This window comes from Amblyomma americanum, chromosome 5 (assembly GCF_052857255.1).
Source record: "Amblyomma americanum isolate KBUSLIRL-KWMA chromosome 5, ASM5285725v1, whole genome shotgun sequence".
NCBI classification, from domain to species: Eukaryota; Metazoa; Arthropoda; class Arachnida; order Ixodida; family Ixodidae; genus Amblyomma; species Amblyomma americanum.
Genome location: NC_135501.1, coordinates 134,419,353 through 134,442,057, shown reverse-complemented (window position 1 = coordinate 134,442,057; position 22,705 = coordinate 134,419,353). Strand labels below are relative to the sequence as shown.

The window sequence follows — 22,705 nt, the reverse complement described above, 5'->3', positions numbered from 1 at the left end:
GCTTACTCTAGCTTAACTTTGTAAGCCTACTATGCGATATGTGGGCAAAATGTGAGCGAGCAGATGCACCAGGGCATTGCTTGCTGAAAGCAGTTCGCGGGTTCGCAGCGATATTTCAGTCTAGAATCTCTTTGTTTTGTTTTTTGGCAATAATGGGTATGAAATTGGGTCTGAGATTGAGGGGGGAACGAAACTTCCACAATATTTCACGGAATTTTGTTAACTACAAGGAAATCAGGGCGCATTTGTAGCCTAACCGTTTCTTCCACGAAAGAGATCATTCCTGTCCAGCGATATGCAAAAATGAGCTCCTCATTCAGGGAAGAAACAGCGAAAGCTTAATCGATACCGCGCCAAAAAGCATTTCTTACAACCGCCGTCAAGTCGTTTCAAATTACAACAGTTGCTACAGCCTCTACATTCCAGTTGTTCCACGATTCCATCTCTTCATAATATATTCCAAAACAATTTCGGGATGACGTCAATGCGAGAATCTGCGCAGAGTCTCGCCATGCCAGCCACTTCGCCAAAAGCGCGTTCTCACCATCTTTGCTTTGTTGTTCGACGAATTGCTGTCGTTAACGCAAGACATGGGGTACACTGTGCACTGCAAGTTCCATGCCGAAAATCAACAGAACGAAAAAAGACAGTTCGACATCGTGTCTTCTCTACCACTCCCGTATGCATTGCTTCTTTCTGATACTAATTCGCTGGATGCAAATATGGCGCGGTCTCCAATGACGCGTCTTTCACGTCGCTGCATTGTGAGCCATATGCAGTTCGCTTTTGCCGCATATCAATCTTATCCTGGCGGCTCAAACGTTCGTAGGGTGACATATACGGCGATATTAATCACAAGTAATTTTTTCTTTCCCGATTACGGTAGTCACGTCGAAATGACAGTATAATCTCATTTATATAAACGAAGTACAAGATACGAATTCAGGCTAGTCGTTTGTTAGCCTGTGTCCTTTGCTGCCATTGCGAATTACGGTTCGGCTAAATCTGAAACTGCCTGTTTAAGTTTTTCTTTTAACATGAAGCTATAGGTTGCTATGGTGGTGTACGCTCCCCACGGGTGACTCGATATTGAGATACGTGGCGGAGCGCGGATTAGAAAGCACAGAACACGCTCAACGAGTAGCCCTTAGCCAATTTGTTCACTTTCACCTGCATTAATTTAGTATCCTTCAAGCGGAAAGGAATGTATAGCTGTGTCGTACTGGTACTTACTTATGAGACAGTAACACGGAGGGTACGAAAAAGTTGAAGTAACCTGAGGACAACGCAGCGAGCTATGAAAGAAAAATGGCAGGTGCAACGTTAAATGATGGCAAGAAGTTAACCGATGGTTGTTAAGAATAACACATAGCGATGGCGTAGAGGTACAGAGCCCGCCTCGCGTGCAAAAGAACCGGGGTTCGAATCCTGGTCCGGTGCAGTGCAATTGTCCACCGGGTTTGAAAAACAAAACAAAAACTCCGCGTGTCGATGGAATTGCATAGGCAGGCCTGGGGTGTGGCCTGATCTCGGTGACCAGAACCGACAACGCACTCCCTCACCAGAACAGGATTTGGCCACCCAGGTGCAGTGCTTGGCCACAACATTCCATGAACAAACCAGTTAACCGTCGGCCCTCAGTCCCCAGCGGCTGCGAAGCAACTGACCAAGGCGGTGGTCAGACATGTGATGCAGCGGAGGGTGCTAAGAATTTCTGGCTCCAGACAGGCCGCCATTGGAATCTGAACCCGGCAACGTTTAACGCTAGAACTTTATCTAGTGACTCTAGCCTACCAGTGCTGTTCGAGGAACTAGCGCGCATAAAATGGGATGTCATAGGGCTTAGTGAAGTTAGGCGGACCGTGGAGGCGTATACAGTACAAAAGGACAGGCACATAGTGTGCTATCGTGGATTAACGGATAGACGAGAGATAGGTGTGGGATTCCTCATTAAGCAGTATATAGCAGGCAAAGTACAGGAGTTCTACAGTATTACCGAGAGGGTGGCAGCTATCGTAATTAGGCTTAACAAGAGGTGCAAACTGAAGGTGCTGCAGGCCTACGCGCCTACGTCTAGACATGATGACCAGACTGTTGAAAGCTTCTATGAAGACGTGCAATCGGCAATGAACAAAGTAAAAACACAGTACACTATACTGATGGTAGACTTCAAAGTGTGCAAGAACCAGTCTGGCGACCAGGAGTTAGGCGACTATGGGATAGGTTCTAGGAATAGCAGGGGAGAGCTAATATAACAGTTTGCGGACAGAAATAATTTACGAATGATGAATACCTTCTTCCGCAAGCGAGAGAACAGGAAGTGGACCTGGATGGGCGCTAATGGTGAGGTTGAAAATGAAATTGACTTCATACTACGTGCTCATCCTCGTATCGTGCAAGATGTGGACGTCCTCGGAAAGGTGCGCTGTAGCGACCACAGAATGGTAAGGTCTCGAATTAGACTGGAAGAGGGAACGGAAGTAGCTAGTGAAGAGGAAGTGCATTAACGAGCTAGCGGTAAGATGGAAAATAGAGGAATTCAGGACATCACTGCAGAACAGATATTCAGCTTTAATTGAGGAAGACGATCTTAATGTTGATACAATGAACAATAATCTCACAGCTGTCATTACGGAATGCGCAGTAGAACTAGGCGGTAGCATGGTTCGACAGGATACCGGCAAGCTACTCAGGAGACGAAAGATCTAATTAAGAAACGTCAAAGAATGAGGGCGTCTAACCCTACAAACAGAATAGAACTAGCAGAGCTATCGAAGTTTTTGAAATAAGCGCAAGTTAGCCGACATAAGGAAGTTTAATATGGAGAGAATCGACCATAGTCTAAAGAACGGAGGTAGCCTAAAAGCGGTGAAGAGGATACTAGGCATAAGTAAAACCAGATGTATGCGTTCAGAGACAAGAAGGGGAATGTCATTAGCAATATGAATAAGATAGTTAAAGTAGCTGACGAGTTGTACACAAATGTATACAGTAGCCAATGTAATCAGAACGTTAATGATAGAGACAGTAGCGCACAGCAATGCGTCATCCCGCCCGTAACGAAAGATGAAATAAAGAAAGCCTTAGGAGGAATGCAAAGGGGAAAGGCAGCTGGGGAGGATCAGGTAACAGCAGATCTATTGAAAGACGGAGAGGAGATTCTGCTAGGAACACTAGCCACCCTGTATACGAAATACCTTATGACCTCGACCGTACCAGAAGCTTGGAGAACGGAATAATAATCTTAATTCATAAGAAAGGAGACGCCAAGGACTTGAAAAATTACAGACCGTTCAGCTTGCTGTCCGTTGCCTACAAGGTATTTGCTAATGTAATCCCTAATGGAGTGAGGGCAACCTTAGACTTTAATCAATCAAATGATCAGCAGGCTTTCGTAAAGGATATTTCACAATAGATCATATTCACACTATCAGTCAGATGATGGAGAAATGCGCAGAATGCAACTAACCCCTGTATATAGCCGTCATTGATTATGAGCTAGCATTCGACTCAGTGGAAACCTCATCAGTAATACAGGCATTGCGGAATCAGGGTGAAGATGAGCCTTATGTCAAAATCCTGGAATATATATATATATATATATATATATATATATATATATATATATATATATATATATATATATATATATATATATATATATATATATATATATATATATATATATATATAGGAAGTGCACAGCTACCATAATCTTTCATAAGGTCAGCAATAAAATTCCAGTAAGGAAGGGTGTCAGGCAAGAAGACACGATCTCGCCAATGCTATTCACTACCTGTTTACGGAAGGTTTTCCGAGGCCTGAAATGGGAACAGTTGGGGATAAGAGTTAATGGACGATACCTAAATATTCTGCGATTCACTGATGACATTGCCTTGCTGAGTCACTCGGGAAATGAACTGCAAATCATGATCAGTTAGTTAGAGAGACAGAGCCATACGGTGGGCCATACGGTGGTAATGTTCAACAATCTAGCAAGGGAACAGCAGTTCACAATTGACAACGAGGTACTGGAAGTGGTAAAGGAATACGTATACTTAGAGCAGGTAGTGACAGCTGATCCGGATCATGAGAAAGAAATAACTACAAGGATACGGATGGGGTGTAGCGCATATGACAGGCTCTCTCAGATCATGTATGGCAGTTTACAAATATCCCCCAAGAGAAAAGTGTACAACAGCTGTGTCTTACCGGTACTCACCTACGAGGCAGAAACGTGGAGGCTAACGAAAAGGGTTCAGCTTAAGTTAAGGACAGCACAGCGAGCCATGGAAAGGAAAATGTTAGGTGTAACGTTAAGAGACGGGAAGCGAGCAGAGTGGGTGAGGGAAAAAACTCGTGTTAATGACATCGTAGTCGAAATCAAGAGGGAGAAATGGTCTTGGGCAGGGCATATACTGCGAAGGGAAGATAAACGCTGGTCTTTAAGGGTAACGGAGTGGATTCCAAGAGAAGGCAAGCGTAGCAGGGGGAGGCAGAAGGTTAGGCAGGCGGATGAAATTAGGAAGTTTGCAGGCATAGGGTGGGCGCAGCTGGAAAAGGACAGGGTTAACTGGAGAGACATGGAAGAGGCATTTGCCATGCAGTGGGTGTAGTCAGGCCGCTGATGATGATGATATTAAGGGTAATGGACTGGATACCAAGAGAACACAAGCGTAGCAGGTGGCGGTTGAGTCAGGCAGACGGATCAACTTAGTAAGTTTACTGGGAGACCATATAGCGGCAGCAGGCAAAGGGTGCGGTTAATTTCAGATATATTGGAGACGCCTTTCTCGTGCAGGAAGCGTTGTTATGGTGACTACGATGATGAATCAGTGTTATTGGCACGGGTTAAGGAAACAAGTTTTATGAAATGACTAAAAGAAAGTCTGGGAGATTTCAAAGCGCATATAGGAAGAACTGTATGCATAATGCTTTTCTAGGTGTAAGGGAATTTTCGGTTAAGGGGCGGAGGGCCGCCGTGGACTGAGCCTTGAATTCAGCCTGCTTCTGTCGAAGTCCCTATATACGTACTATAATTAAGAGCCTTTCTAAAGCCACCAAATTAATTTCTGGACCGCAGCCTGCACTGTTGGTAATTTTCCGGCATTCTGGAGACAAATTTCAATAATTGTTTGGACTTGGAAGCGTTTGAGATACTTTTGCATCAAAATGCATTTATTTCATTCGCAGGAAGGGGGCGTCCAGGGGTGCACCTTCGATTTTCACTCGTTTGGCGTCGCTGCGACGGCGTCAATATCCCGGAGCACTCTGTCTCCGGCGGGAAGGAGGGTGGCACTGTCACCTACGTTGGCCGCGCAGAGCACGAAGGACAGGAGATTCCCGGCAGGGTTGTGCCTGGGAACGGCTGCTACGTGTCTTACGAGGGCGGCGAGCACCGCTACGACAAATACGACGTGAGCGAATGCTGGCGGGGTGTGCAGGCAGTGCTAGGAATATGGGACGGGCCACCGGTTAGAACACAGGAAACAGTAATATTGTTAATTTTGCACACACCAACTGTTGCGCGGACACAGAAGACGACTCCAAGCGCCTTTTTTTCCCTAAATATTTATTAATGACACTTTCCACTCATTCAGCAGCAGTGGACGAATTTGTTGTGGAGGAATTTAGTGTTGGAAGCCCAACATATATTTTTAGTACGATTCCATTTCATGGCGTTGATGATTAAAGCATACCGTGAATACTATCAGAAGTAAATGCAGGTGTGTCGAAGCCAGAAACTTGCGTAAAAAGATTACAAAAAGGAGGGCTTGTAGCTGCCGTCCAACAATTACCGATCTTTTTTTTTTCACAGCGGCTGTGGAAAGATAAGAAAAGTTGTTCTGAAATAGAAATTGCTTGCTCTCCTTGAGCTTAAAGAGATATCCTTCGTCAAAACGGGGCTCCTAAAATAAACTTTTTGTCGAATAATTGTTTGATTTCCAGATTGTGTGTAATTTGCAGTATTGGACCACGTTGTTCGTACAAAAGAAAACATAAGTGTGCTGGAAATGAATAAGTGATCGTGAGCGAGATGCACCACATTCGATGTCAATGCTGTTTAAAACACATGATAACCAGCCGCCTGTCACAGCACTTAGCATGCCGGTGCCACCACACAAAAATATTTAGAACGGCCATTGATCAGATGGTAAGAATTAACGAAGCTGAGGTACTGATACATATAATTCGTTTTTAATATGTCATAGTGTGACATTTTAAAGGCTTGACATAAGCGTCCTATTTTGCCCTCAATCAATTCTACAAGAGAATTCTCGTTAATTTCTACAGTGCTTTCGATTGATACTTTTTAATGACACTTTGAAGATTTGTTCGGAATATCGGCATCACATTTCTCAACATGGTCTTTATATTAACCCTTTCATATGTTCCATTCGTCCTTGCGTGTGCAGTATATGGTAATCCTTTGTCCTGCAGGTCCTTGTAAACGACGGCAATCTCCTGAAGTGGATCCGTAGTTCCGCCGGTACTGTGCCTTCGAAAGCCATCGTCGGGGGCAAGACTACTTCTGGCGAAGAACTCTACATCGGCAGAACTGAGCACGACGGTTCACTGATCCTGGGCAGGATACAGCCCTCCCACGGATGCCTGTACATCCCCTGCGCCGGTGCTGAACACCGATACACCGATTACGAGGTTCTAGTTACGGAGTTTTTATTTCCGATCGGATAGAAACAATGGCTTCTGTCGGTTTGTGTCCAAATATGTGCAAGTAACTATTGGTAAAAAGTGCAATTCCAAACAGTTTGTGAGCAGTGTGCAGCCTTTCTCAAAAGTGTGCAGCCCAGGGGTTTACAGAAGTATATTGAAGCAGAGAGCTTCAGTGGAAACCACAGAAGTCTTAAGTACTGCAGGAGCGAAACCAGGAGTTGCTCTTGACTTGCACTTACTTGAAAAGTCGGCAATGCAAGAAAGCCCCACTGCCAGGCGCAAAGCCAAACCCTTCAGCCTGTATATTTTTCGTAAGGCACTATTCAGCCTATTGATCCTCTTCCACTTGATATTTACGTGTGTTCTTAACGATAAGACAAGTAATAATAAAGCATTGGATATGCATATTTAGACAAGTAAAATAAACTCATTGCTAGGACTCACGCACAAGAGTTAAATATTCAGCCATGATTTGTGGCAAGGTTAGCAAGCTTGGAGGTTACTGCCAATGTCTGCTCAAACTGGAATAACGAACCATGGCAAGTGAAAACGAACAAAAATACATATGCAGCACACATGCATAAAAACTACCTGCCGAGACTGCTTAACTTGTTGTATGGCCGAAAAACTCGCCTAAATACCTCTCATATAGCACGCGCCATTATCTGCATACTGCTTTGGAAATTCACATGTAAATACAATGTGTTTCTTTGACTTCCCTTTTAACTTCTGTTATATATATATATATATATATATATATATATATATATATATATATATATATATATATATATATATATATATATATATATATATATATATATATATATATATATATATATATATATATATATAGTGTGTACACCTTGTATTTTTGTTGGTATTTTAACACTGGTATTGAAGTTTGCGGAAGCCATATCTGTGCCTCGAAATGTATGTTTTTGAAAATAAGTGGTTGGTTTCTTTGAAACGCGTCGTAGTTCTTGCCATGTAAAATAATTTGAATTTTTTATATCAAGTGTATTATCAGGATGCGGGAATTGAAAAAAAAAGGTCTGATCATCAGCATCACCTTCGTCAGCCTAACTACGTCCACTGCAGGACAAAGACCTCTCCAAATCTCCAATTGAAGGGTTAATTGGATTTCAGAAACAGTCCAGAACCGTGACATTTCATTGATGAACTTGGTTATTCAATAAGGCTTGCAAATTTACGTGAAAACTAAACTTGATTCTATGTTTAATTGAAATATTCTGAAATTTAAGATGTTCAAAACTTCTTCCCCCGGCTTCGCTACATCTCTACAGTAGAGGTCAGATATAGTGTCATTTGCGATACACGGTGTTCCCGCAGCTATTATCCACTGCCAGCTACGTAATGCAGCGGGACAGAGGAGGGCATCTTTTGAGATTTTCGTGTGGAATGCTCACGACACATGGAACCGTACCTTCAGTGAATGAAAACTTCTGCCCTTGGAATCTTCAGATCACAAGTAAAATTGGCTTCTTAATTGCTGGCGAAGAGATTGCAGCAATGTAGACAACGAAGTTTTCGGCAAGTAAGAAGTACCTACTTCTCTCCCCCCCCCCCCCCCCCCCGTCCGTATTCTCCATGAGTCAATGAAGCACCGTTTTACCCGTGCCCTGAACTCTGTCTTACAAAAAAAAAATACAAGCTTAGTAAGAGTCCTTCACTGAAACAATAAGGAGCTGCACAGGTTTAAATTCTTTGCGCCGAAGCAGTAAGTGTATTCGCCGCTATTCGCACACCGCGAATAAGACACATCTCAACACGGACAGAGAATACACGGGAGCAGCTGCTATGCTAATGCTGCCTCACGTTATGTTTTTGCTTGTGCTGTGCCATCCCGTACGGTCCCGGTTAAAGAAATTGCTTCAATTCTCACTTCAGATTGTGCCCCTATACAGACATAGGTGTAATCGTCCGCGTGCGCGCTACGGAACTTTGTGCCCAGCGGCTGAAAGTGTTGTCAATGCAACTTCTTAGATTCCAAAGCATGTACAAGTAATGTAAGATTTCAGCTTCTGTACTGGTTGAAACAGATAAGAAAATGTTTCTCACTACCTCTTACCTTTAGGCGCTAAATTCTTTCTTTTAAATCGCGAAAAGCATTGTGTTGGCTTTTCTTAATGCTTCTTAACGCCGATAGGCGTATCGCATTGTGGTGCCGTAATGAAATTGGCATGTTGACTGCTGGCTCATATCCTGTGCATTCACTTAAATGCGAAGGGCTGTTTGTGTTCACTAAATTTACCCTTACTGCTATTTATGGACAAGTTGAAGATAGGAACTGCTGAAGACCTCATCCGTGTGCCAACACACGTGCGAGTAGTTGACGCCGATGATTTGAAAATGACGCAATAGAGCTAAAGAGATCTCTTCCTTCCTGGGGGATCTGTGCGTGTATAAAAACTTGCGGTGAGAAAAGCTGCCCTGGCCCTTAAAGGTTTCAGCGCTGTAGTGAATTCATTTTGTCAAAATTAAGAAAACACTAGAAATGTAATCCACATTGCATCTTATTATTATAGTTCTAGTGCTTAAAATAAGTTTGCCTGTCCGCACTGCTATTTTCTCCTTTGTGTGCCAAGCCATTGTTGCACGTCTGCACGAACTGAACTTCACTGATATAAATATTGCAAATAAATTCCTGACACATTTCCGGCTTCCCTATAGACTGGTTCTGCGCATTATTTGCGCCAAATGTATTTACCGCAACAGCGATAATATTATTGTTTATTACTAGCTTGTTAGTAATACTACTAAACTCCTATTCGAACGTAAACAGCATTTCTAAGCTTCTCCCTCTAATGTGTTCAGTTTCCAAATTGCAGGTTTCCCTTATCTATTATTGAACGAGGAACGTTAATTATCGAAATTACATTTCTGTTAGAAGACATATTGAAGTAAACTCAGCGTATAAATGCACTTTGCGTTAAGGCCACATCCCTTTTGGTATGCTAAATAATGCCTTTTGGTTTATTTTTGTGCAACAGACAGTTTGCGATGACACCTCACGCTGTTTAATGGCACTCTCCTATGACTCCCTGTTGACATGCATACGGGGGCCAGCTACAATTAAGGAAAGATTCAAGTCATAAGTTTTATGCAGAATTAAGAGATGCGGACGTTTCCCCCATACATCGCCGTTACTAGGGAGGCTGTTCTGACTGGTACAAAACCACGCCCGCAGTGGAAGAAAAGCGGAATACCCTCCCCAACATCGCCGGTACATATGTACGAAGCAGTGCTGGCGGTAACGTGTTACAAGTAACGGCGTTACCGGTAACGCGTTACCTTTTCCGGTAATTTATAGTAAGGTACTCGTTACCATTTATGAACTGTAACGGATAACGTGCTTACGTTAACATTTTCGGCAACATGAGGTGCCACGTTACTAGTTACCTTTTATTCTAATTTCACCCTCTCCACCCCATTTGCAGAAAAGAAATGCGCAGAGCACCTAAAATGATGTCGCCAATAAACATAATGCAGCGGTGCTCTCGATGACACTTTTTGCGGCTCGCATACATGCCAGAAAACAAGTGCCGTAAAAGAAAAAGACAGAATACCCATACAGCACGAAACGCGTGTAAGAAAACGCATTCACATGCTTGTCTTCACCCGCCTCCCCTTCCCAAACCACTCACACACACAACTCTCTAAAGAGTGGAAGAATGCCTTCCATTTTGGAACATAACATTTTTCAGAATTACTGCAAATTTGTGGAGAGTTCAGCTCTGTTTTCTTTGTGAAGTTAGAATTGACGGCGAACTGTGATTTTGTGTGTAATGTCAGATTCAAAAAATGGCTTTAGCATGTACCACAGAGTTAGAAGCCATTACATGTAACTCTGAAGGCAACTTTAGGCCACTGTAACAACGCTAAGCTCCTGCAAATTTGTGCAAAGTATTCTTGTTAATTCAGTTTTATGTGAAATGTGAGTTTCATAAATTTGTTATTCTGGGTTCTTGCAGCCATGATGCACTGAATAAAATTTATGGCCATGGAGTAACGGCAAAGTAACGTGCGGTACTTTTTTTCGGTAACGGTAACGCGTTACCTTTTTGTAGCTAGCGTAGGGCGGTAACGCGTTATTTTTTTTAGCGTATCGAGTAACGTAATTATTTACTTTTTTTCGGTGACGCCAACAACACTGATGCGACGGGACATCAGGACATACCAGCCAGGTGACCAAAAACCAGGTAATAACCACAGTAATCTCCGCGGCACGGGGACAATGGCCCGCCTCCTTACCTTGCTGCGTAGCCTTCTCTGTTGAGCCACAGATAGTTGCTCGGGAGCAGACAATTTTCTCCCTCGAAGTGAAACGTCTGGTGTAGAAATTGAAAGGCGGTAAGTCCCTATTTTTTATGCCTGATGAAGAAAACTCGAAAAGGCGCAAGTATGAGAACACAGGAATGGTTGAGACGAGGGCTGCAAATGTCACCCTGTGCTGCCTAACAGTTTGGTAATTGGCAGCGATTCAGAAAGGCTCGAGCCTGAGCTGTTTGAAGCGGGAAGTTTTCTCAGAGCGACCGACGCATTATAGTAGGCTCACAGTTCGTATCATCAAAAAAGAACAGTTTTTTGGCATCGCAACTTATTTCACGTTGTTCAGAACCTTGTTTTCTCTCGCTTCCTCCACTCTCTCCTGGAAGGTTTTTTGGAACAGCATGGTTCTGAAGCAGATGGGCTCAGCGCACGCGCAGTTTTCCCGTTAGGACCCATGTTTTATAATAAGTCTTGTATTGACAGTTAGCGCTCGTCTCGCCCATTCCTCTGCTCTCGTCCTTGTGCCTTTGCGCTTTTTTTTCTCATCATGAGCTACCAACAAGCCCAAATTACCACGCTTCTGCCTTTATTACTGACTGTGAGTCACTAACTTTCGTTTTCTACAAAGCAAAAGTACTGAAGCGGTAATTAAAGACACGTACGGTGCACTTCTTAGTAGGCACGCCACAGGTAACTTTTAAATAACCCATTCCCTGCTCCAGCCGAAATGATGTTTTGACCCTTCGGTGAAACCGCATTTCGAGGAATAGGCGGGCAATTAAAGGCAAGTGACGAAAAATCTGAAGACGCTGAGGGCGCACCTCGGATGGCACTCCAAGCATGCCTATGAGAGTAGGTCGGAAGAGCTGCGTGGTTTATTTATTTTTTTTTTAGTGTGAAAACACTAGTTCAATAGCAAAGCTGAAAAACCTGGAGTATGCGTGTAGCCTTAACACTTCACCTTTGACGGAGTGCGAACGGCGGTGGCCAAGCACAGCTGCTCTGTCAACGTGTGGAGCCGCCCCCCCTTCCCCCTCCCTCCCTCCCCCTTCCCGTGCGCGACTGCCTGAAGAGGCGATTCGGCACCCGCTCCTCCCGCGGACGGCGGCCAATAGCGGCTGAGGGTAGTCACGGACACACTGGCGTGGCGGCAAAACGCGGCGGCACGCCGCCGGCGGCAAGCCGCTTGCCGCGAAACCTGCCGCCGCGGCGGGTTGATCTGCCGCGCAGAGGATGGGTCGAGGAGCCATTTTCGGCGGCTTTCCGCTTGCCGCGGAGCGGGGAGACCAACGAGGAGCGCCCGGCTTAGTCACGTGGGGAGCGTCTATGTCTCCACCTCTTGGCTGCTAGCAAAGTTACCTTCCAGATGTGGCAACGCAGCCGCAAGCGCTCCTCCACAAGCAGGGACCTCGACCGGTACGAACGAACCGACCGGAACGAGTCGAAGACAAAGCGTCACTCTCGAAGGTGGCACTGGAAAAACCATTACTTGATGGCGAAGGGTGTGGGTGGCAGATGAGGTTGGCCAACTCACTGTAGATGTGTAGACCGGCATGAGAGGCCACGGCGAAATGGGCGAGACTGAGCGGGTCCAAGAGGTCTGAGAGGACGGGAGACGCAGTCGAACTGTCTAGACGTGCAACAGACTGGATTGCGGAAAATTCCGCGACTGCGGCCTCCGGAGGCGCACTGGGTTCAAAGAGGCGCGGATGAGTTGGCTCATGTACAAACGCAGGAGTGGTCGTGACAGGGAGCGGCAGTGCTGAAACCGGCGCCTGCAGGGTGGCACTGGATCTCAGCTGGCAAGGTGCCACAAGAGGTAAGGGTAGCAGGTAGGGAAACGTCGATGGTTGCCGCAGGTCCGTGGAAGGATGATGTGCTGGGGCCGTTGGACCACTCGGGGCAGTCTAAGAAAGTTCAGCTTTGTGAGTGCTGGAGGCAGAAGCCGCATAAGGGTCAACAGGGGCTTTGGAGCGTGGTACATCGCAGTAACGGAGGCCCGTCTCTCGCAGATGGTCGTGCGGGCAATCGCCTGATGTTGCACACTGCGAAGACGGTCCAGGCAGTCATGTGGCAGCGTCGCCTTTAAGAGAACGTAGCGTTGGGGCTCTGGGAGGACACGTTGTTGATGAAGAAACGAATCTCGACTTGCGCAAGCCAAGACATTTAGTGCTCCGGACGAAAGAGTGGAAGAACAACGTCCGCGTCCGCTGTAGTTGTCGAAGCTTGGGCATCGTGATGGGGAGGTGTCGTGGGCGTCTTGATGCGTGTGCATCGTGACGACATTGACCTCAACCTCACGTCGTGAGGTGAGGTTGTGGTGAGGTCGGTGACGGCTCGAAATTTTGTGAGGTCAGCAAATCAGACATTAACCTCACGCATGAGTTTGAGGTAGAGTTGGGTCGAAATTTTGAGGTCGAGACTATTTGCAGTTGCCACGTCTTACTCTGACGAGTGCCGCTTCCGAAGCGGAGTTGCAGCGCATCACCCCAGTGTTCATGCAATGACGCTTGGTGTTCGGTTTCCCCTGTTTGAGCAACCGGATGGCACAGTTTCCTCTTAGCTTCCGGTGCTGCGCCGTAATGTCCGTCCAGTCCGAGCCTGCAGGAAGACGCACCCCTCTGGTCTTCCCGGAAGGAGTGTTACGGTCACAGCACGCCAATCTCCCCCTGCCGCGGTGGCGTACCGCCCGGCTGCCTGCCGGTCGGCTCAAACTCCCGGGAGCGCGCAAAGCACGCAACTCACGTTGAGCCGCGGTAGCTTTATTTGATGCCTCAAACAAATAAGTTCAGTCCAGCAAGCACGCAATAAATTCGTGGCAGGGCAGATGGCCCCAAGCAAGACTGCTTCGTGTTCATGCTCGTTGCCGACACTGACGTCATGGCTCTTACCTTACAGTCGAATAAAGGGGATCCTGTTGTACATTTCGCTAAAATTTCGCTGCGGGGAAATTTGAGCGGAGAGCCATGGTGCTCTTGACAGAGAGAGCGGTTCATGCTGCCCACTATAGGCCAGTTATTTTGACCCGTGTGATATTAATAGTTGGCACAGTGCTCGAAGACGTAATATCGCCCTTTCTTTCAAAATACCGCGTTTTCACCGAGTCATCGGAGAATTCCCATGATTTCGAAACCATTAACATCGCCACCTGGAGGGAAGTGGCGAAAACGGGGGAGGGTCTTGACCTCCCAGGAATATGAACATCATCATCCTCAATTATTACCAGCAGGTATTCCAATTTTCCCTCGTTATAATTGTCTTCGGTTGCTGCGTAACATACAATCATTAATCAATATTCTGGCAACCTTTAATTTGGTAGCGGTATATCAGACTTCCCCGGGATCATAAAGATGCACTGTTGTCGTCATCATCATCGCCATCATCTCAAGAGTCAAAGGCATGCGTCCTTGCATGATCTCTGCAGTATGATATACATGAGAACTGGCGCGTTTACCTGCTGAACAATCCGAATGTCATTAATGTGGACCGGGTTGTGGGCACTCTTTGTAATGCGTCATGCGCGCATGTGTAGTAATGTGGGATCCATATAGAACATGAAATTGGGGTGGAACGGGGGTGGATGGGGGCCTGGTAGGACGAGAAATTACATCGATGTCACGTGAGTAGGTGTGATGTCATATCACAGCGTCGTCACGTGAATAGGTTTGATGGCGCAGTATATCGCTCTCAAGTGACCTGGTATGACGTCAGACTCACATTATGGCATCACTAATAATACTAATTTGTCGTAGCATTTCCTAATTATATTAAAGACCGTTAATTAACAACATGACGTCATCATCTTCTGCGCGTGACTCGTCGGCTCGTGAGGTCGCATCGCGCCGTTACCTGCGGACACTTTTTGCGGATATGACCTTGAAAGTGAGCCATCTAACTCTTTCGCATTAATAAAAGAGTCACTCGCTTCTACACCGACATAAACACAACGTACATGGCTGTGTTGGTGTACTCCAGTCGCAGCTTGTTAAGTGTTTTCGAAGGCAACATGCAGAGGACTGAAAAGAGCATTCTCGTTTTGCCGGATAGAGCTAGAAAATCGAAATATACTGATAAGCGCCTGCAAAACCATCGCATTGGAAAGTATATCGACGACCAGTTTCTTTATATTCGTTAACTATTCTCAAGCCTGAAAAGAGTATCGTGAATACCTCCCCGTCCTCCCAATTTCTGGTAGATGGTGTAGAAGGGCTGTGTTTGTCAATTGCCGGTTCGTGCGTGAATGAGCGAGAGGCTTCCGATACGAACAAGTGCAGGTTGCCAAATATTGACACATATAAAGTACTTACCGACGTACTGGTGGTAACCGCGTATGGAACGCCCCTTTCCGCAGGCCATATACTCTCTGAGGGCTCATCCCAGATTATAAGCTTCTTCTGTTGCGTGCACATTCATATTGTCAGTACAGACCTTATTAAATAATACCATCATCATTTTGGCTTTCCTGTCTCACAGGATTCTCATAAAGGTTTTTACCTGAAAAACTTCTCAATCGCTTTTCGTTTTGTTTTCCGTTTGTTTTCTGAGGTCGAGCAGCCGACCTCAACCTCACAATTTGAGCTGAGGTGAGGTTGAGTGAGGTCAGCAGTGGCTTTAGGAAAAGTGAGGTGAGGGCGTCCAAGGAGACTTCTACCGCAACTGATGTGGTTGAGGCTGAGTGAGTTCGGCAAATTCTTTTTGAGGTTGAGGAGAGGTCCAGATTTTTGAGGCCAAATGCCCACCTCTGTTCAACTCAAGAATAAAATGTTCTTGAAAGATGAAATCATGACTAGAGAGTATCACAGGCTCTAAGAAAGCAGGAGATCATTAAACACGGTGACAAACTCTAGCACTAGAGGGCCTCATTTCGACTTATTAAGCTCTGTGATGATACAGTTGTAAAGCTACACATTTTAAAATACATATTTTTCTCATAAAACTGGGCTTTTTTCGAATTGTTTTTCTCTATCTTAACGTTCTTGTATTCGCTTAAAGCCACAGGTAACTTTCGGCCGTCGCTCAGTTACTGAAGGTTAGATTGTCCATGAGTGCAAACGTTACATTGTCCGTCGCTCAGTCACTTAAAGGGACCATGCAATAAATTAATTGAGATTACGTAAAGCAGACGAGAGATCGGCATTTCATCACTCGTCAACGCAAGAATTTTAAGCTAGCATCAATAACAGCGAAGATATAGACGATTAAAAATTACGCTCCTCCTCTCCCTCCTCAACTCGTACACGCGGGGCACCAGACAAAAATAAAGAAAACAGGTCTGGGACTGGGCCCCGCCTTTGAATACGTCATCAGATGACGTTCGCTTTCAACTTCCGCTTGTCGCTCCTAGCACCCCAGCAGCAGCGTCGGCGGCGTGGCGGCATCTCTCCGGTCTCTCTTCGCCTTCCTGGATTGCGGCGCGCGTCGGGTTTCTTTGCTTGTTGCCTGTTGTAGTTATCAGTAATAAACACAGACCTCGAGGCGCGACTGCTAGCTCTTACAGCCGCGATGGGCATCGAGCTCTATGCGTGCCCACGAAGAGCCGTGCGAGTGGCTCCGGAACTCCCGACAGAAGGAGGCGGCAGAGGAAAATTGAAACCATATGCGCGAAGGCATTGCCCTGGCCCGCGCTTGCCCGAGAGTATCGCGCGGCGGCACGAGCAGACGATTTTCACGGCTACCGGAAGTGTGCCCCTGACGTCGTGGCTGCCGTGGCTCCAGCGAATGAGAGCGTGCGGTGGCCTGGCGACGTCATTGGTAGTGTGACGTCTTTGTTCCACGACTTTAGTTCCAAAATCGGTCACTACGATCACACCAATCGGCCCGCGAATTTAGAAAAACATGGTTTTTAAAAGTTCATAATAAATTGCCGGCTCAGTTCCGAAGACTCATACTTGGTGTGAATGCTCATTAGCATCATTTCTAAGCATTGAAAACATTTACAAGCGACTTTGAATTTTTTGCATAGTCCCTTTAAGGTTAGTTTGACCATGAAGGTACTTGTTACAGGGCGCGAAATGCTTGGTTTTATAGTAAATGAAACGTACGTTACAGGATGGCAATTATTCCTTGATTCAAATGATTATATTTTGTATCCTACACCAATGCAAAATTTGCGCTGTCATTATTCTTATCTAGCCGTGGTTTTACTGAGGCTTTGTTACGTCGTTTTCTCAATTATTTCCTGTCTGATGCACAACAGAAGTAAACACAACTGCGAAATCCTTGGAAGCTTCAGCATGTGCCAACCGAAAGCTAGACTGCCTCATCACGGTGGATTTACAACGGATCTTCTGGTCAATTGAACTGTCATCTACACATACGAATATAATAAACATGCAGCACATAAAGAGTACATTTCATTTATTCGCCTTTTTTTTTTGCAAAGGGCAGTTTTAAGTTCATGTGTGATATATAAAAGCAGATATTTGAATGTTTTCATAATAGGGGGATAAATAACAGAGTTTTTAACTCACATATACATACATTTGAAGTGCCTTTGTTTCCTTGGTTTTCTGTGTTGTGAAAAGCTCACATTTCGCCAAATTATGAATAATGTCCAATACTCATACTTATGGTATGAAAGCATTTGCTTGATAATTTCTTTCTGATTTACACAGCGAGCTTAATGTACTTGCATGCGTTTTTCAAACTTCCTTTCTTGAAGCACTTACGTCTGTTTACAAATAAAAGCTTGCCCATGTGGATGTTTTAACCACGCAGATGCCTGATTGCCAAAAAAGTGCTGCGCAGTTGAAGGAGTGCGTTTCGGCTTCCATTCCTGACATGTTTACACAAGATTCACAACTGCAGAAACTGACCACCTTGTGGAACATGCGCCAGTTTGCACACAATCTTGCCGTTGTACCTTCGTAATATGTGAAATACAGTGCACTTATAAGCTGTTTCACATGTATGTACTTAACGCGCAGCTTCGTTATTTGAGGTTTTGCGTTGTAGAATGAAGGCGTCTTTCACATCAAGCAAGTGCGACTATTGTGTACAGCTAACACTTCAGGTTTTACAGAAAAACTTTTAGTTCAACGTGTGGGTCCTGTTTTAATGAAGAAGCGCGGGCATAACATTTAAGCTGCTTTAATTTCTGCGCAACCATAAGTGTAATAAAAGAAAGAAAGTGTACACTTCTGTTCGATTTCAAAGTGTATTGATTTATTAATGGGGTTAATATCGCTTCCCGTATGTGCAAAAAGTATTCGCGATAAGATATAGTCTATTTATTAGAATGTAGTGTGAGGCATAACTTTAAGGTCCCGAAACACGCACAAAAGACCGCATGGTTGTTACGCAAGCGTTGTTTTTGCAAGCGCTCGAGTGCTAAAAAAAAGTAAATCCTACTTAGCTAAGTGAAGGCTCTACTAAAGTACGGCGCCAAAGAACTCCTTACTCGGCAGCAGTGGTGGCAGCACACTGCTTTCTAAGAGTATCCCTTCTTTATTGCTTTCATTCGCTACTTTTTCGACATTTTAGCATTTAGATAGCTTTGTTTCCTCTCTCCTCTACAGTGTCCCTCCATTTTGACCGTTGCTCGAATCTTCCGGTCTTGGCCGCTTGGATCAATGCCAAAAACTAAGCAGTCTTCTGATAAATGTCACCTCACGGGTGGACTCCCAATAACGATTATCGGCATAAAAACAAGCGACTCAAATGTAAAGGATTTACGTGATCACAGAGTTGCATAACTTAAAGAGAAAAGTTGCATTAAAATGGCTTTTTTTTGTGTCTCGCCTTTCTAGGAAGGCAAGGGCCCAATTGCCTTTAACAAAGTACGAGAGTTGCTACCATCGCTACCGCGCGAAAGATTCACACGCAACCTCTTTTAATGTGAAAGCCGGTTATTAACAAGGCCCCAACCAATAATCTTCTGTGAAGCCTAGGAGTAACTCGGGTGAGGATGGTTTTCTTCGGTGGATCGTTGCGTTGCAAGCTACAGCTATATAATGAGGGGAAGTTCGGGATAGCCCGGAGGAGCATCCCGCCAGCTGTAGCCAATGGGATGGATGAGGACGTTGAAGTTGACGTCCAAACCTCGTAGCAACTGCCCATCCAGAAACAAAATAAATATTGCCGCGACTGGGTTCGAACTCGCCGCGGCGCGAACAGATCAGCTTCGCTGGCAACTGTACGAGAGGACTGAACAATTGCCACAGCCGATCGCGCCTCACGTTAAGCTGCAACGAACTTATTGTTATTGTTGTTGTTACCTTCACACAATGGCGCATGCCCACACAGGGGGATTGCCCAAGAACTGGGAGGCAGCAAGAAACTTTCCCGCTGCGAATTGCACATCGTCATCTTCCTCAACTTCCATATGCAGCGCGAAGAGAGCAGATCAGCTGAACCTCCATCAGAGCTTAACCTGAGTCTAAAATCGTCGCCAGACATACTGAGGACCCAGCAATGAGCCCGCCATGCTAAACTCATGCTTTCGCCCTTCTACTCGTTAAACGCTACCACTTTTTTCATGACACTCATCGAACAGACTCTAACGTCGACTCGAAAATAAGCACGAAGAGCCGCCGAGAGGCCACCTTGTCCGGGTTCCTCAATGTCCGGGTACCAATTCCTCACTGTGCCGCAGCTCCTCCGATATATTATGCGCCATATCAGTCGCCTAAGATGATTCAACGTTTGCGACTCGCATCTCCTGTTGGTCTACCTCTGCGATTGTTTCTTTAAGCATGAAATGCTTCCAGCTCCCGTTGTCGGCACGCCACAGTTTACCTTGGCACCAGCTCGAAGGAGAACGCGGAGGTGAACCTAAACGAACAAAAGCGAAACTTTCAGTTCACCCGCCCCTGATGCCTGCTGCCGCCGGAGAAGCGCATGCGTCAACTGTCTTCCTAGCCCCGTGGTGAGCGGACACATAGGACGGCCCGAAGGAGCCTCTGCTCTGTCCTGCAGCCATAGCGGTGCACGCGCAATCCTCGCGGCATGCGAGCCGTGCTTGTTGTGTAATCCGCGCGCCCTCGGGCAATATGCCTACACTAATATAGCAACTCGAATCTATACAGAACCGTGCGGCCCGTTTCATTCTCTCGAATTATCACCGTAACTCTAGTGTCAGTGGCATGAAATCAAGCTTATCACTCCCACTACTGTCGCAACGTAGAAATATATCCCGCCTTTGTCTGTTCCATAAGATTTACTACGATAACCCCATCCTTAAGAGAAAATTTATAACGCCACCTTGCTACGTTTCAGCTCGGATCGATCATCGTCATAAAGTTGGTATTCTTTCATGGCAAACAAACCACTTTTACAACTCATTCATCCCCAGCACATCGGCACAATGGAATCACCTTCCCCGATCGGTCGTCGAAGTAAGTGACCCTTCTGTGTTTAAATCGGCTTTAACTAACTTGATGGTAACATAGTACATGTAATTCCCGCGCCCTCCCGTTTATTCTTTTCAGCTTATGTGGTAGTTAAAACAGACCTGGTCTGCGTGGTATGCTTGTTTGCGTGGTATGCTTACTTTTATGCTTACTTTTATTCTTTGCTCATAATTTCGTGTTAAATTACTGTTTATTTGTTTGATTGTATTTACTGTAACCTACTGATTTGCGCGAGCCATATTCTTGTTCACATTTTTGTGTTACTTGTGACTGCTGTTCCTTTCTTATTTTGTCTATTGTACCCCACTCCCCTCTGTAATGCCCTCGGGCCTTGAGGGTACTGAAATAAATAAATAAATAAATAAATAAATAAATAAATAAATAAATAAATAAATAAATAAATAAATAAAAAAATAAATAAATAAACTCTTCGACTGGCTACCCGCTCACTGCCTGCGGATTGGCACAGGGCGCAGCCACGCGCTCGATTTACTCAGGCTGCTCCGTGCATTTCCGGTGTATTCCCAGAAAGCGTTCGTTTTTCTCTGGCTGTGCGGTTTCGGGCTGCGGGCGGGCTGGCAGACTTCCCAGGCCTGGAGTTCTTTACTATTAACTAGAGGGAAAGCTGGCGCCACGATTATGGGATTTTGCATGGAGCTTCCTCGAGACCACGTCAGCCACCATGGGCGCTCTAAGCATCGTACTTTAAAGGCGTCAATACCACACACACACGCACGAGAGAAGAGAACGGGACATAGCGCTCTGTCCCATTCTTTTCTCTGGTGCGTGCGTGTGTGTGTGGTTTTGGCGCCTTTAAAGTACAATGGTCAAACATTACCAACTAGCCTAACAAGAAGTTCTCTTAAGCTATATCTCTAAGCATCATGGGGCGGACAGGTATACAGACTGCAGAACCTCAACTTTTGGCCAAGAAATGATGAAAAAATAAACGTTGTTCGATAATCAAGAATGTCCTAAGATTCAATATCCTGTCTATAAATTGCAACAGAGCAGAAAAGCATGTAAATGTAAAGTGTGCCCAAAATAAGCGATGGCTTGCTGTCCTATTGGCCAACCATTTTAGACCCCAAAAGCCAATATTTCATGCTTAACAGGCGCGCTTTTAAAAATAAATGTTTTAATAATTATTGCCGCTTCAACACTTTCAGAAGAAAACAAAAGCCTTTTATTGGCATCGTATGCTGTTGCGTTTTTGCTACTATCGCTTTTGAACGCTACGTTCGCGCCAAAGTCGTTTGCGCGCGGGGAGCGCCGTGGACGGTACGGGAGATCTCAGTAACGCCGCTACGTGTTCCTGAAACAAACCGACTGTCCCCCACCAAGTAGCTCATCGTCCCATGATGCTTTGAGCGTCCATGGTGGCTGAGGTGAAACGCCGCCCGCTTTGCATCTAGTTAATAGTAGGAAACTCTATGTTGCCAGGAAGATTTCGTGCTGGCAGCGCTCGGGCAAGTAGCAGACGATGGAGAGGTGGTATGGTAGAAGCGTGCGCGGCCATTTTTGAGTGGTCTAGAAGGACTGCGGTTCTTCAAGCGGTGTTTTTCGGGATGCAGACGCTTGTTTCGACTCGACCACGGTGCATATCGTCTGCGTCGCCTGCAGTAGCGCCTGTTGCGGTAGTTCTCGCTATTTATTTATTAGTTTTGCGTGCGTGTGTGCGATCGCAGTTTGATTGCCTCACCACCTCGCAAGAGAAAATGCCCGCTTCATATTTCGATCGCAAAGTTCTTATTCACAAAGTATTTCGGCTGTTAATTTCGTGCTCTCGGCTACATTGCGATGGTGTACGAGGCGTTTCCCGAGAGCGGCCGCAGATTCTAGCTCCGAGTACGTGATCAGACGCGTACATATATGCACGTGCTGAATGTGCTTGGCTACGTGCATGGTAGTTGTGCGCGATGCCAGAGTGTATGGTCTTTACTGCGTTCTACGAAACGGAGAGGCGGATACACATTGAGAAACGTTTGATTGATTGAAGCAAGCCCTTTATTAAAAGCCCTCACGAGCATATTGCTCGAGGCATCTCTGCGGACATATTGCGTGGGAACACAGATGTGCCTACAGGAAAGTGGTGAAGAAAAGCTACCGTTACTCTATCCTATCGGCTGGACAGACTCCGTCACAAGAACCTCGTATTCGAAGTAGCAATATTCGCGTCCGCCGTGAGCAATGCACAGGTATCCTTGGGATGGCTGTACCTTGCCCAATACAAGCGAGCCCTCGTGATGAGTTCTTCCGATGTACAATTCCTCGCCAGAACGAGTTCGGCCACCGACGACTGCTTTGGGCGGCACGGCACCGCCGGAATCCTGAATCCACTGCAGCCGAATCCCGCGATTTACAAGTACCTGTAAGCAAGATGATTG

The 22,705-nt window shown here is 45.6% G+C and overlaps 2 protein-coding genes across 2 annotated transcripts in view; one reads left to right on the top strand and one right to left on the bottom strand.

Moving 5' to 3' along the window:
- Nucleotides 1-7,400, top strand: part of LOC144135052 (natterin-4-like) — a 28,123-nt gene extending 20,723 nt beyond the window's left edge. Inside the window, exons 4-5 of the mRNA XM_077667813.1 lie at nucleotides 5,194-5,417; nucleotides 6,442-7,400. Of these exons, the coding sequence (XP_077523939.1) occupies nucleotides 5,194-5,417; nucleotides 6,442-6,696 (479 nt within the window). The 3' untranslated portion in view covers nucleotides 6,697-7,400. The remainder of the gene's footprint in view (nucleotides 1-5,193; nucleotides 5,418-6,441) is intronic.
- Nucleotides 7,401-22,308: 14,908 nt separating this feature from the next.
- The window catches only part of LOC144132700 (uncharacterized), a 73,202-nt gene continuing 72,805 nt past the window's right edge, over nucleotides 22,309-22,705 (bottom strand). The window contains exon 6 of the mRNA XM_077665288.1: nucleotides 22,309-22,687. Coding sequence (XP_077521414.1) covers nucleotides 22,433-22,687 — 255 coding nt within the window. The 3' untranslated portion in view covers nucleotides 22,309-22,432. The remainder of the gene's footprint in view (nucleotides 22,688-22,705) is intronic.